This window comes from Equus asinus, chromosome 15 (genome assembly GCF_041296235.1).
Source record: "Equus asinus isolate D_3611 breed Donkey chromosome 15, EquAss-T2T_v2, whole genome shotgun sequence".
Lineage (NCBI taxonomy): Eukaryota > Metazoa > Chordata > Mammalia > Perissodactyla > Equidae > Equus > Equus asinus.
In genome coordinates this window covers 6,706,984-6,719,987 of record NC_091804.1, presented here as the reverse complement: position 1 = coordinate 6,719,987, position 13,004 = coordinate 6,706,984, and the positions used below count along the sequence as shown (strand labels likewise).

At 40.9% G+C, this 13,004-nt stretch overlaps 1 protein-coding gene across 1 annotated transcript in view; it reads left to right on the top strand.

Annotated features, from left to right (window-relative positions):
* The window catches only part of SEC23B (SEC23 homolog B, COPII coat complex component), a 43,188-nt gene that overhangs the window by 1,346 nt on the left and 28,838 nt on the right, over positions 1-13,004 (top strand). Inside the window, exons 2-9 of the mRNA XM_014855883.3 lie at positions 1,105-1,339; positions 2,513-2,570; positions 5,830-5,916; positions 6,636-6,872; positions 6,978-7,054; positions 8,218-8,362; positions 8,969-9,127; positions 9,481-9,596. Coding sequence (XP_014711369.1) covers positions 1,119-1,339; positions 2,513-2,570; positions 5,830-5,916; positions 6,636-6,872; positions 6,978-7,054; positions 8,218-8,362; positions 8,969-9,127; positions 9,481-9,596 — 1,100 coding nt within the window. The 5' untranslated portion in view covers positions 1,105-1,118. The remainder of the gene's footprint in view (positions 1-1,104; positions 1,340-2,512; positions 2,571-5,829; positions 5,917-6,635; positions 6,873-6,977; positions 7,055-8,217; positions 8,363-8,968; positions 9,128-9,480; positions 9,597-13,004) is intronic.

The following is a 13,004-nucleotide window of genomic DNA, read 5'->3' as shown; positions in this document are numbered from 1 at the left end:
TGTGTACACAGTGCTTCAGTTTCCCACTCATGCTAGAAATAACAAATAGATTCTCTAGAGTTTCAGTTGGAGCAAACATTTGGAATTTTTGTGGTCTGGGTTGTGTGTAGTAGAGTAATTGATTCATTTGCCTTTCTAGCCATATGGTATTCCTCTCTTAGTCCAGATTATTTACAGAATGTCACTTCTCATAATAACATGGAGACGATTATTGTTTAGCACTGCATAAGTGAGCACTGGAGGCCTCTAGTATCAGAGATTCTTTAATTTGCCTTTTTTTCGCTTTATCTTGAGGGGCTTGTTCCCTTGAACCCTAATTGCTGAGGTGTGTGTTAGTCTAGATTTTAGGAGGCAAACAGGATGTATAAAACACTCAATGGAGTTGGCATTATCTGGGTTTGAAGAGCTTAGTCTGAATGGCTATTTTATTACCTGGAGTCTTTCAAGGCCTGAGCATAAGGACTGTGGTGAGAGGAGAGGTCCTGATGAGGGACTCACTCAGCATAATAGCAGACTTTTCTTTGTAATTTTGGTGATCCCAAGTAGAAGTACTTTGGCTGAGAACTGGTGGCTGTTCCCATTATGAATTGGATTCGCACATCAGTATCCAATACCCAAAGGATGGAGGGAAAGGACACAAAAACAAGGTCACTTGGAATGTAAAATTTAATATCGTGGTTACTTTAACAGACCAAGGAAGAAAGATGATTAGGGAGGAAGGTAGCTGGAGGCTGAAACAGAGTTTGAGACTTACCCTTGGGCGAGGGGCTGAAATTGGCTTGGCTGAAATGATTTTTGATCCATGGGGAGGTTAAAATTACCATTATTCAACTTCATGCAGCTTAGATCAAGTGGTTATAAGTTAACCTTTTACCTCCTTTATTTATTTTTTTAAGTGCTGGAGAGGAGAGTTGGGAAAGAACAGTAGTCAAAGATAACTGCAAAGTTAATGGGCTCTTGGAGGCCAGAGGGGAGGGAGGTGTTGTCATCCTACAATGACAGGGTCTTCCAGACTAGGTATGTAGGAAACATTGTGTTAGGTGACTGTCTTCTTTTCTGAGGTTTAGTTGAGAGTTTCACATACAATTAAACCTTTATCTTCAGTTTCGTTTTAGACCATGGCAACATATCTGGAGTTCATTCAGCAGAATGAAGAACGGGATGGTGTGCGTTTTAGTTGGAATGTGTGGCCCTCCAGCCGTCTCGAGGCTACGAGAATGGTCGTTCCCCTGGCTTGTCTCCTTACTCCTTTGAGGGAACGTCCAGACCTGCCTCCTGTACAGTATGAACCTGTGCTTTGCAGCAGGCCAACTTGCAAAGCCATTCTCAATCCACTTTGGTATGAATTCTTTTAAAAACTAGGAAAAATGGTGAACATGATAAGTTATCACTTTTATGTGGTTCTCATAAAAGTCACTAAATTTGGGCAGGTCGTGAAGTTTGAAATGTGTGGTAGATGAGATTCTTAGGTGAAGAATGCTTGTAGAAATCTCCCTGGACTAGTACTCCAGATAATATTAGTACTTAGGGGAATGAGACGGAGGTAGAGGGAAAAGATTTGGAATTCACATTTGTTTTTTGCTAGTTTTCAGTTTGATTTTGTCTTAACTAGATTTTATTGGAATTTTTTAAGCGTTTTCCAAAAACTTTAGACAGTTTTCTCATACATACCTGGTATGGTGACGTGGTGATGCTGTATGGTAGGAAGAAGCAGTAGATAAAATTTTAACTTGTGATGATTTTATTGTGAGGTGTAACTTTTTTGCACCTGAGATAGTGACCTATGGTATTTCTCATAAATGTGGGCACTATTTGAAAGAATTTTTAAACAGATGAAGAGCGTCATAAATGCTTGTTACAAGATAAGATTTCTGTATGAGGGAACATATTTTACTTCATTCTTCTTGCTTTCACTTAATGTGCCCATATGTAAGAATGCTGCTGTAAGAATCTTTTAAATGATAGCCACTGATTGTTAATTGTTTAAATGTAGAAAAGGGCAAAAGAGCAACGAAGCATTATCTTGAACCAATTCTAGGTGGTGTGTCAACCCAGACGCATGTCTCTCCAACTTTCCTTCAAGTGAGCTAAGTGAGGTTAAAGTCTGGGAGGTTTTTTCTCTGTGGGCAATGTCCTTTTAGTATTGAAATTTAGTAGTTTCGTGTATCTGAGCAATAAAGATGATAGAAAAATCAGGAAGATTATGTTAGGACAACAAGGCAAGAGGAAATAACCCATAATTTATATAAATCAGGAAATTTAAAATATTATCTAGGAAATTGGAAAGAGTGAAAGGATTTAATAATTCCTTATTGCCACTGTTTGAAGGAAACTTTTCGTGTCCTTAGCAGCCAGAACTCAAACCATAGTGAACGTTTTATACACCTTTATCCATGCACACACACGCACAACACATATCTGTGTGATTTACTGAACTTGACGTTTACATTTGAGTGCTTTCTACCTTAAAAGTAAAAATAACACCTAGTTGTAATATTTCTCTTTCTCACAGTCAGGTTGATTATCGAGCAAAACTTTGGGCCTGTAATTTCTGTTTCCAAAGAAATCAGGTATGTGAATTATTTCAAAAAGTATTTTCTGTGTTTCATTTTAGTTGTACTACTCTGAAAAAACTTCAGTGAGGTTGAAGTTGTGTCTGCCCTGGCAGTCAGCAGTTTCTGCTGAACTCAAGGGGATAGGTTTTGTTAAGCATAATATTGAACGTTGAACATTGGCGTTTTTCTTTTCGACAGTGACTTGGTTTCATTATTTGAGTCCTTGTCGTTTGCTGTGGAGGGGACATAGAATTTCCTTTTCTTTCAGCTTCTCTGTGGGGAGTGAATATCTTACCTGAGAAAACATATATTTCATTTGACTTCAGTTTATTCTAATTGGATGGTGTACATTACTGAATTTTCATTTTCTGACTTTTCTGATTTTTAGGATCCAGGTATCAGTGTTGAGCTTCTTTTGATTTAAAACTTTTTAAAACTGCTGAGCTAGAAGGAGCTCACAAATGATGAGACTTCTCTTTAAAATGTAGTGTACCTCTAATGCAAATGTGAAACTGGATTGTGGTGATCATTGCACAACTCTGTACATTTACTAAAAATCATTGAATTGTACATTTAAAATGGGTGAATTTATGATATATAAACTATACTTCTTTAAAGCTGTTTGTTAGAAAAAAAGTTAATTGTGCCCAACATAATATACAGTGCTGTGGCAGATCTTAGGGTATTAACAGCATGCATTTATTTACTCATAATTGCAGTTAACAGTCTCATTCTCAGATACAGCACCTAATAAGTCCAGTGATGAAGAGTCCAGTGTACAGTTGATGACAAACTATAAGATTGGAGGGGCTGGCCCCGTGGCCGAGTGATTAAGTTCACCCACTCCACTGCGGTGGCCCAGGGTTTCGCCGGTTCAGATCCTGGGCGTGGAAAAGGCACCGCTTGTCAGGCCACATTGTGGCAGCGTCCCACATGCCACAACTGGAAGGGCCTGCAACTAAGATATACAACTATGTACCGGGGGCGATTTGGGGAGATAAAGCAGGATTGGAAACTATAAGCAAGTAACACTCAAGATTTATCCCTGGGAGATTCAGGAGTACATTCAAGTCTTAAAAACATTTCTGTACCCTGTTACATTCAGAATTGATGTCGGTGTTTGATATAATTTATTATGAAAATTCTAAGGCATCAAAAGACATTGTCAACAGAGTAAAAAGGTGACCCACAGAATGGGTGAAAATATTTGCAAGTCGTATCTCTAATAAGGGATTAATATCCATAATATAGAGAAGTCCTAAAAGTCAACAATTAGAACAAACAACCCAATTCAAAACTGGGCAAAGAATTTGAATAGATATTTCTCCAAAGAAGATATACAGATGACTGATAAGAACATGAAAAGATGCTCAGCATCATTAGTTATTAGGGAAGTGCAAATCAAAACTATAGTGAGATACCGCCTCACACTCATTAGCATGGCTACTATCAAAAAAACAGAAAATAGCAAGTTGTTGGTAAGGATGTGGAGATTGGAACCCTTGTGCACTGTTGGTAGGAGTGTAAAATGGTACAGCCGTTGTGGAAAACAGTATGATGTTTCCTCAAAAATTAAAACTAGAATTACCATGTGATCCAGCAATTCCACTTCTGAGTATACCCGAAAGAATTGAAAACAGTCTTGAAAAGATACTTGTACACCCATGTTCATAGCAGCATTATTCACAATAGCTAAAATGTGGAAGCAACCCAAGTGTCTATTGATGTATATATGGGTAAGCAAAATGTGGTATATACATACAGTGAGATAATCAGCCTTAAAATGGAAGGAAATTCTGACATATGCTACAGCGTGGATGAATCTTGAGGACATTATGCTAGTCACTGAAGACAAATACTGTATGATTCCACTTTTATAAGGTACTTGGAGTAGTCAAATTCATGGAGTCAGAAAGTAAAATTGTGGTTGCCAGGGGTTGAGAGAGGGGATAATGGGGAGTTGTGGTTGAATAGGTTCAGGGTTTCAGTTTTGCAAGACGAAGAGTTCTGGAGGCAGATGATGGAGACACTTGCACAACATGAATGTATTTAAGACCCCTGAACTGTACACTGAAAAAAGATTAAGATGGTAAAATTTATATGTATTTTACCACAATAAAAAAAATTGGGGGAAAAAGTCAACCTATAAGCTGTGCATTTAAAATGTTTGCAGAGAGTTAAAAACAAAAGAAAACACCTATGACATGTTAAGCAGAAAAAGCAGGTCATACTATTGTATATACAGGATGATCTCAGCTGTGCTTAAGTAGAAAAAATCTGGAAGGAACTAAGCCAAGATGTTGACAGTAGTTGCCTCTAGGTGATAGGACTGTAAGGGTTTTTTCTTCCTTTTTTCTTAATTTTCCTGTACTTGCCAATTTTTCTATAATGAATGTGTGTTACTTTATTGATAACAGCTAAAATAATAAACCAAAGTAAAAGCTTTATTTTTCCACATAGACTGTTAATGAGACAGCTAAAACATCAGCCCTTAATTTGCAGGGCAATGCTTAAGGAATGGTTTTGTGAGGCCGGCCCCATGGCCAAGTGGTTAAGTTCGTGCACTCCGCTTCTGCAGCCCTGGGTTTCACTGGTTCAGATCCTGGGCATGGACATGGCACCATTTGTCAGGCCACGTTGACATGGCATCCCACTTGCCACAACTAGAAGGACCCACAACTAAAATATACAACTATATCCTGGGGGAATTTGGGGAGAAAAAGCAGACCAAAAAAAAAAAAGATTGGGAACAGTTGTTAGCTCAGGTGCCAATCTTTGGGGGAAAAAAAAAAAGGAAATGGTTTTGTTATTTTTGTTTGTTTGGTGAGGAAGATTGGCCCTGAGCTAACATTTGTGTCAGTCTTCCTCTACTTTGTATGTGGGACACTGCCACAGCATGGCTTAATGAGCGGTGTGTAGGTGTGTAGGTTAGTGCCCAGGATCTGAACTACAAACCCTGGGCTACTGATGCAGAGGGCGCAAACTTAACCACTATGCCACCAGGCCAGCCCCAAGACATGGTTTTAATAGTGCGTTTTCTTAATCATTTAGAAGTTACAACGTAACCTAAAACTGCATTTTAAAAAGTTAAAACGTAATATAAATATAAGGCAGGGTTATAAATTTAAAATTTTGATTTTTATGTTTTAGTAACGTATTCTCTATTTTGTGCTTCCAGAATAAATGTATGGTCGTTAGCTATTTTTATAAATGGAAAAGGTATAATGTAAGTATCTTTTAGCCCTAATAAATCATTGCTTTTTTGTCTTTTCAGTTTCCTCCCGCTTATACAGGCATATCTGAGGTGAATCAGCCTGCTGAATTGATGCCCCAGTTTTCTACAATTGAGTATGTGATACAGGTAACTTGTTTGTCCTGCATCTAATGAGCAGCATTAAATACTGAGTTTCTCTTGAAATGCTTTGCCTCCTGTGTCTCTTACCTGTCTGGGCTATTTAAAGCTGTGTGGGCAGCAGGATCCTGAACATTTGGTTATGGTGAATGTGCACTTGCTCGCCTTGCTTTCAGGTCTTGATAGAAGGCTACCAAAAAAGGGAGCACTGATTCAGTTCAGACTTGGAACAATGTCTGGTGTATAGAAGACATTCAGAAATGTAGAGTAAATTGTCAGGTACAGATAGTTTTTTTAATAAACTTTTTTTTTAAGATTTTTAAAATTTTTTTCCTTTTTCTCCCAAACCCCCCAGTACATAGTTGTGTATTCTTAGTTGTGAGTCCTTCCAGTTGTGGCATGTGGGACGCTGCCTCAGCATGGCCTGACAAGCGGCGCCATGTCTGCACCCAGGATTCAAAACTAGTGAAACCCCGGGCCGCTGAAGCGGAGTGCGTGAACCCAGCCACTCGGCCACGGGGCTGGCCCATTGATACAGATAGTTTTTATGTTTAGTTTGTTTTAATAGAAACTGTCATTTAATGAGGTCAGCAGAGCTTTGTTTAGAGGTCCTTATCCCCTGACAGTAAATATGGATGCAGACTTATTTACATACCTGATTTGCTTTAAAAAGAACTGGTTGTATCTATTTGTATACTGATCATTATGCTGTTTTTCTTTGCATAAAGCGAGGCCCTCAGTCCCCTCTGATCTTCCTCTATGTGGTCGACACGTGCCTAGAGGAAGATGACCTTCAAGCACTCAAAGAATCCCTGCAGATGTCTCTGAGTCTCCTTCCTCCAGATGCTCTGGTGGGTTTGATCACGTTTGGGAGGATGGTTCAGGTTCACGAACTCAGCTGTGAAGGAATCTCCAAAAGTTTTGTCTTCCGAGGGACCAAGGATTTAACTGCAAAGCAAATACAGGTTCGTGCCTTGGTTGTACACAAGTAGGAGCAAGGGTGTTTCTTAAAAGTTAGTTAGTCATTGACTTTTAGTATTATGGGAAATGAGTGTTTCTGGTCTTTTTAGGATATGCTGGGCCTGACCACGCCTGCCATGCCCATGCAGCAAGCACGACCACAGGAGCACCCTTTTGTTTCAAGCAGGTGAGCACTGACAGAGAGTATTACACCTACAGTGGTGGGCATGCAGGGCAGTCCGCTGGAGTGACGGAAGAAAACTCCCGGAACTTTTATTTTCTTGTTTTTAGAGAAAAAACTAAATGATTAAGCTTAAGCAATATTTAATGTTCAATAATGCACCTAAGCCATCAGTAGATATTTAAAATTTATAACCAAATGGTATATATACTTGTGGCAGATTTGCTCAGGATGTTTTTCCTGTGAGCGTTTTGTTACCACAAGGATTTTGAGACAACTGTACTCAATCATTCCTCTCTCTTACACATTGCTGTTGTCCTCTCTGATTCTTAAATAAAACTGGGAACACCGAAAAGGGGTCTGTTGAGTGTCCTCAAACAAACCTGAGACCAGGTGCTTATTACACTCAGCCTTTGAGTGGCTGGGGCTGTTCCAGGATCAGATTGACAGTTGGCAGACATGATAAAATGCATTGCCTCACATTCTGGGGACAGCCGCTTACTCTGATGAGAAGCTCGCGTTTGTCTCTGTATTACTCCTAAGGCTCAAAAGAAACAAACTGATGGGGCCGGCCCCATGGCTGAGTGGTTAAGTTTGTGCGCTCCGCTGCAGTGGCCTAGGGTTCACTGGTTTGGATCCTGGGTACGGACATGGCACCACTCATCAGGCCATGCTGAGGCAGCATCCCACATGCCGCAACTAGAAGGACCTACAGCTAAAAATATACAACTGCGTACCAGGGGGGCTTTGGGGAGAAGAAGGAAAAATAAAGTCTTTAAAAAAAAAAAAAGAAACACAAACTGAGTGTCTTGAGAGTGATGAAGGTTGTCCACATACGTGAACCTTACATGGACTGGGTTCACATTAGGCATGTCTTTAGGATTTCTTTGCTGCTTAAAATTTAATTAAACTGATTTGCTCCTGTTTAAATTTATTTTTTCTGTGCTATGTATATAAATTGCTATATATCAGGCTTTAAATTATGTTCCTGAATAAAATTGGTTTGAGTTGTTTTCTGTTTCTAGTTAGAGATAACTTTGAAGAAAAAAATTGCAAGTTTTTTCTACTCTGAATAATTATTTTGAAGAGTAGTAAGTATGTGTCACCCAGGTCTAAAGACCAGAGTACTTTATAAACCAGGATTGATATGTCCATTCAAAACTATGCAGGTTTCTGCAGCCCATTCAGAAGATTGACATGAACCTCACTGATCTGCTTGGGGAGCTGCAGAGGGACCCGTGGCCCGTAACTCAGGGGAAGAGGCCTTTGCGATCCACTGGTGTTGCTTTGTCCATTGCTGTCGGCTTGTTGGAGGTAACTCAGAATTTACCGGAACCTCTCAAACCATGCAAACTTGCTCTCAGAAGTTGTGTTTGTTGGCTTTGTTTGAAAATCAACTGTGATCTAAGTCAGCTGTTAATTTAGCAGCGAATGGTTCAGTCATTATTATTATCCACATTGAAGGAGCCCCTCAATGTTTTGAAAATACCAGATGTTTTCATGAGAAACAAGGCATTAGGGCAATGGGAAGTACACACAGTAAATTAATAAAAGTGTGCAGGGGCTGGCCCTGTGGCCTAGTGGTTAAGTTTGGTGCACTCCACTTCAGTGGCCTGGGTCTGGGTCCCAGGCACAGAGGTATACCACTCATCTGTGACCATGCTGTTGTGGCAGCCCACGTACAAAATAGAGGAAGATTGGCAACAGATGTTAGCTCAGGGCCAGTCTTCCTCAGCAAAAAGAAAAAGGTATACAAAATCCTTGGGCTTCTCCTCTGTATCGTCATTTGTGTTGTTTTGTGGTATCATCAGTATTCAGAACAGCTCAAGAGAACTCATGTTTGGAGTATTTCTTTAGGGAAATGGAGGCATACTTGGGGTGGGCTATATGTTTCTAAAATGCTGCCATTTACTGTTTTAGGGCACTTTTCCAAACACAGGAGCCAGGATTATGTTGTTTACCGGGGGTCCCCCCACCCAAGGGCCTGGCATGGTTGTTGGAGATGAATTAAAGGTCCCTATTCGTTCCTGGCATGATATTGAGAAAGATAATGCACGTTTCATGAAAAAGGCGACCAAGGTAGGTGCTCCTGGATACAGGCTGCAGTTGTGGTATCCCAGTGCTGGGTTAAGGTGCTCTGGAGTGACAGCTGCTTTGCTGAGGCCATGCTTCCTAGTCAGCAAGTTGCTCTTGCTTGACCTTCCACATCTTGGCTGCTGTTAAATTTCTGTCCCAGCTCTGAGACCTTAGAGTGGATGGCCTTAAAACTGCTAACAGTGTTTTGAGATTGAAAATCGTATTTTTATTTTATTTGGATGTTATAGAGAAAACTGTCTCCATATTCCTGTATTTGATTACATTTTTTTATATAGTGATTTATACGTAGTGAATGATGTTGCTGTTTCATGAAGATAGTTATTCTCTCTTCACAGCACTATGAGATGCTTGCTAATCGAGCTGCTACAAATGGTCACTGCATTGATATTTATGCTTGTGCCCTTGATCAGACTGGACTTTTGGAGATGAAGTGTTGTGCAAATCTTACTGGGTATGTTGACAGCGAACACCTGGGAAAAGTGAGAGTGTTAAGGAAAGAGAAATGGGTGATGGAACCATTGGAATGGGAAAGGCTGACTTAGATAAGCTTTCACATAGCTCCAGGTTGTGGCTTCAGTCTCTGGGGTGGGTGTGTGGGCCTCTGGGAGGAGGAAGCAGTGATTAGCAGGAGATCCCAAGGGTTCAGTATGAACAAGTCCTATTAGAGTAACTTCATTTCTTCTTTAGAATTGTTAGAGATACCAGGGCAAGAAAGAAAGCAAGCATGGAGTATGTGGCCTTCAGCACAGCACTTCCTTGTGAGAAGGGGGGAAATAAGGTCTGAATGCCAGAGCAACTTGGGACTCTTTCCCTGGTTTAGTGACCATACGTCATAACTAACACTGAGCAGACACTCAGGCTGGAGGGTGCATTGCGGGGTGTGCTTAGAGCCTAAGTCTGTGTTGTGAGCACATGTCATCATGTAGAGTGGTGGTTCTCAAAAGTGCAGTGGCACCTGGCCAGGAACCTTTGGGACTCATGGGGCCTATTGGAAATGTACATCCTTGGGCCTCGCCCCAGGCCTCCTCAATCAGAAGCTCTGAGGGTACAGCCTTTCAGTCAGTTTTAACAAGCTCTCTGAGGGATTCTGTTGCATGTGAAAGTGTGAGAACCACTGATGTGCAGCCATGGTCTGAAGCCAGCTACACGTCAGAATCACCCAGGGAACTTTAAAAACTCCCCTTGCTTTGGGTCTTGTTCCCAGAGATTCTGATTTAATTAGCATGGGATGTGGCCTGGGCATCCATATTTTTTAAAGTTCCTTGAGCGTTTAATGGAGCAGAGCTTGAGAACCACTGTTGTGGACCTTCAGTGCTCAAAGTGTGGCCGAGCACAGGCAGCGTCAGCCTCGTGTGAGAGCTTGTTAGAAACAAGCATCTTGAGCCTAACCCTAGACCTGTTGAATCAAAACTTGCATCTGAACAAAATCCCAGGTGATTTATATGCGCAGAACAGTGTAAGAAGCACTGGTAGAGAGCTGTGGGATGGGCCTGAGATTCTGAGTTTCTAACAAGCTCCCAGGTGGTGCTGCTGGTCCTCACTGAGTAAAGGAGGGGAGGGTAGAAGATAGAACCCACGTCACCTGAAACTGTCCTGGAGAGCAACAGACGTCTTAGGTGAGAGAGTCCCAGTGATGCTCACATAGCTATATCCGTGAGCCTCGTTTAATAAGGTGAACTCCTATCACTGCCCTCTAGGAATTCTTGTCTTGGAGCATCAACAGAACAGCTTTAGTGTATTTCTGAACATTCCCAAGTTTATATGCCTGAGTTTGTGTGTGTGTATCTTTCCTCTGTGGAGAGGGACCATCACTTCCATCAGATTTTTAGTGAGGTCTTTGACTCCTGAATGACTTACTATTATGGTCATATCACCTGTTGCACAAATATGATATGAGGGAAGAGTTTTAGCAGTAACATTACCAGAAGCAGACTTCAGAGGTTTTAGTTGATACCTAAAGGTGAGCCAGCTGTTTGGGATGAATTCCAGCAAAGACAAGATAATCCTAAGCTGTGTTACAGGAGTCGATTATCTTCCAAGAAGATCATAGTCTTGGTTTCCTTGGTGCTAGTCACACCTTAGCAGATTATATCATGTTCTGCTCTGAGCATTTCAGCTTAAAAGGATGTATAGATGAACTGGGGATGTTCAAAGGGGAGCAGTAAGAGTAGTGGAGAGTACTTGAAACTATGTCATATGGAGAATGATTGAAGGGTCTGGAAGATATTACACTGAAGACAGATGGGTGTGAGAACTATATTTTGCAATTGAAGGCCTGTTCTCTGGAGAAGGAATCAAATTTGTTCTGTATGTGACCAAAGGGCAGAACTAGAACCAGTGGTGAAAGCTGCTGGGAAACAGAATTTCACTGAGTATAAAGGACGGCCTATCGTAACAGTCAGCACTGTCCAAGCATCGAATGGACTGCCTCTAGAGGGCGTAAGCTTCAGATGCTGGAGGAGTTCAAGTCTAATCAGGATGATAACCTGGCAGGTATGTTGTAGAGGGTGGGTGTGAGTCAGGATAGGTTTATGTGAATGTGATAGAAATCCCAAAACAGGTTTCTTTCTCTCATTAGAGGTAGGCAGCCAGGGCCGGTATATTGATTTTGTCATCATCAGGAGCTGAAGCTCCACCCGTGCTGCTTCCTTGACCTTGCTGTGCCAGCTTTGGTTCACATTGGTTGCTGGCTCTAGCTATGTCATAGCAGCAGGAAGGAGGAAGGAGGAAGGAGGAAGGGTCTGAGAAGGATATGCCCCTTTGCATAAGAATGCCCCCCCCCCCACAGGGATGGTTCAGCATCTGCAGATCAATCAACATGATACACCACATCAACAAATTGAGAAATAAAAACCGCATGATCATCTCAATAGATGCAGAGAAAGCATTTGACAAGATCCAACAGCCATTTATGATAAAAACTCTAAACAAAATGGGGATAGAAGGAAATTACCTCAACATAATAAAGGCCATATATGGCAAACCCACAGCCAACATCATACTCAATGGGCAAAAATTGAGCACCATCCCCCTGAAAACAGGAACAAGACAAGGATGCCCTCTGTCACCACTCTTATTCAACATAGTACTGGAAGTTTTGCCAGAGCAATTAGGCAAGAGAAAGGAATAAAAGGAATCTAAATAGGGAGAAAAGAAGTGAAGCTCTTGCTGTTTGCAGACGACATGATCTTATATATAGAAAACCCCAGAGAATCCATTGGAAAACTTTTAGAAATAATCAACAACTATGGCAAAGTTGCAGGGTATGAAATCAACTTACATAAATCGTTGGCATTTCTATACTCTAATAACAAACTAACAGAAAAAGAACTCATGAACACAATACCATCAAACACAATCGCAACAAAAAGAATAAAATACCTTGGGGTGAATTTAACTAAGGAAGTGAAAGGCCTATGCAACGAAAACTACAAGACTTTCCTGAAAGATATTGATGACGACATAAAGAGATGGAAAGACCTTCCATGCACATGGATTGGAAGAATAAACATAGTTAAAATGTCCATACTACCTAAAGCAATCTACAGATTCAATGCAATCGCAATCAGAATCCCAGTGACATTCTTTACAGAAATAGAACAAAGAATCCTAAAATTCATATGAGGCAACAAAAGACCCCGAATTGCTAAAGCAGTCCTGAGAAAGAACAACAAAGCTGGAGGCATCACAGTCCCTGACTTCAAAGCATACTATGAAACTACAGTAATCAAAACAGCATGGTATTGGTACAAAAACAGGTGCACAGATCAATGGAACAGAATTGAAAGCCCAGAAATAAAACCACACATCTATGGACAGCTAATATTTGACAAAGGAGCTGAGGGCATACAATGGAGAA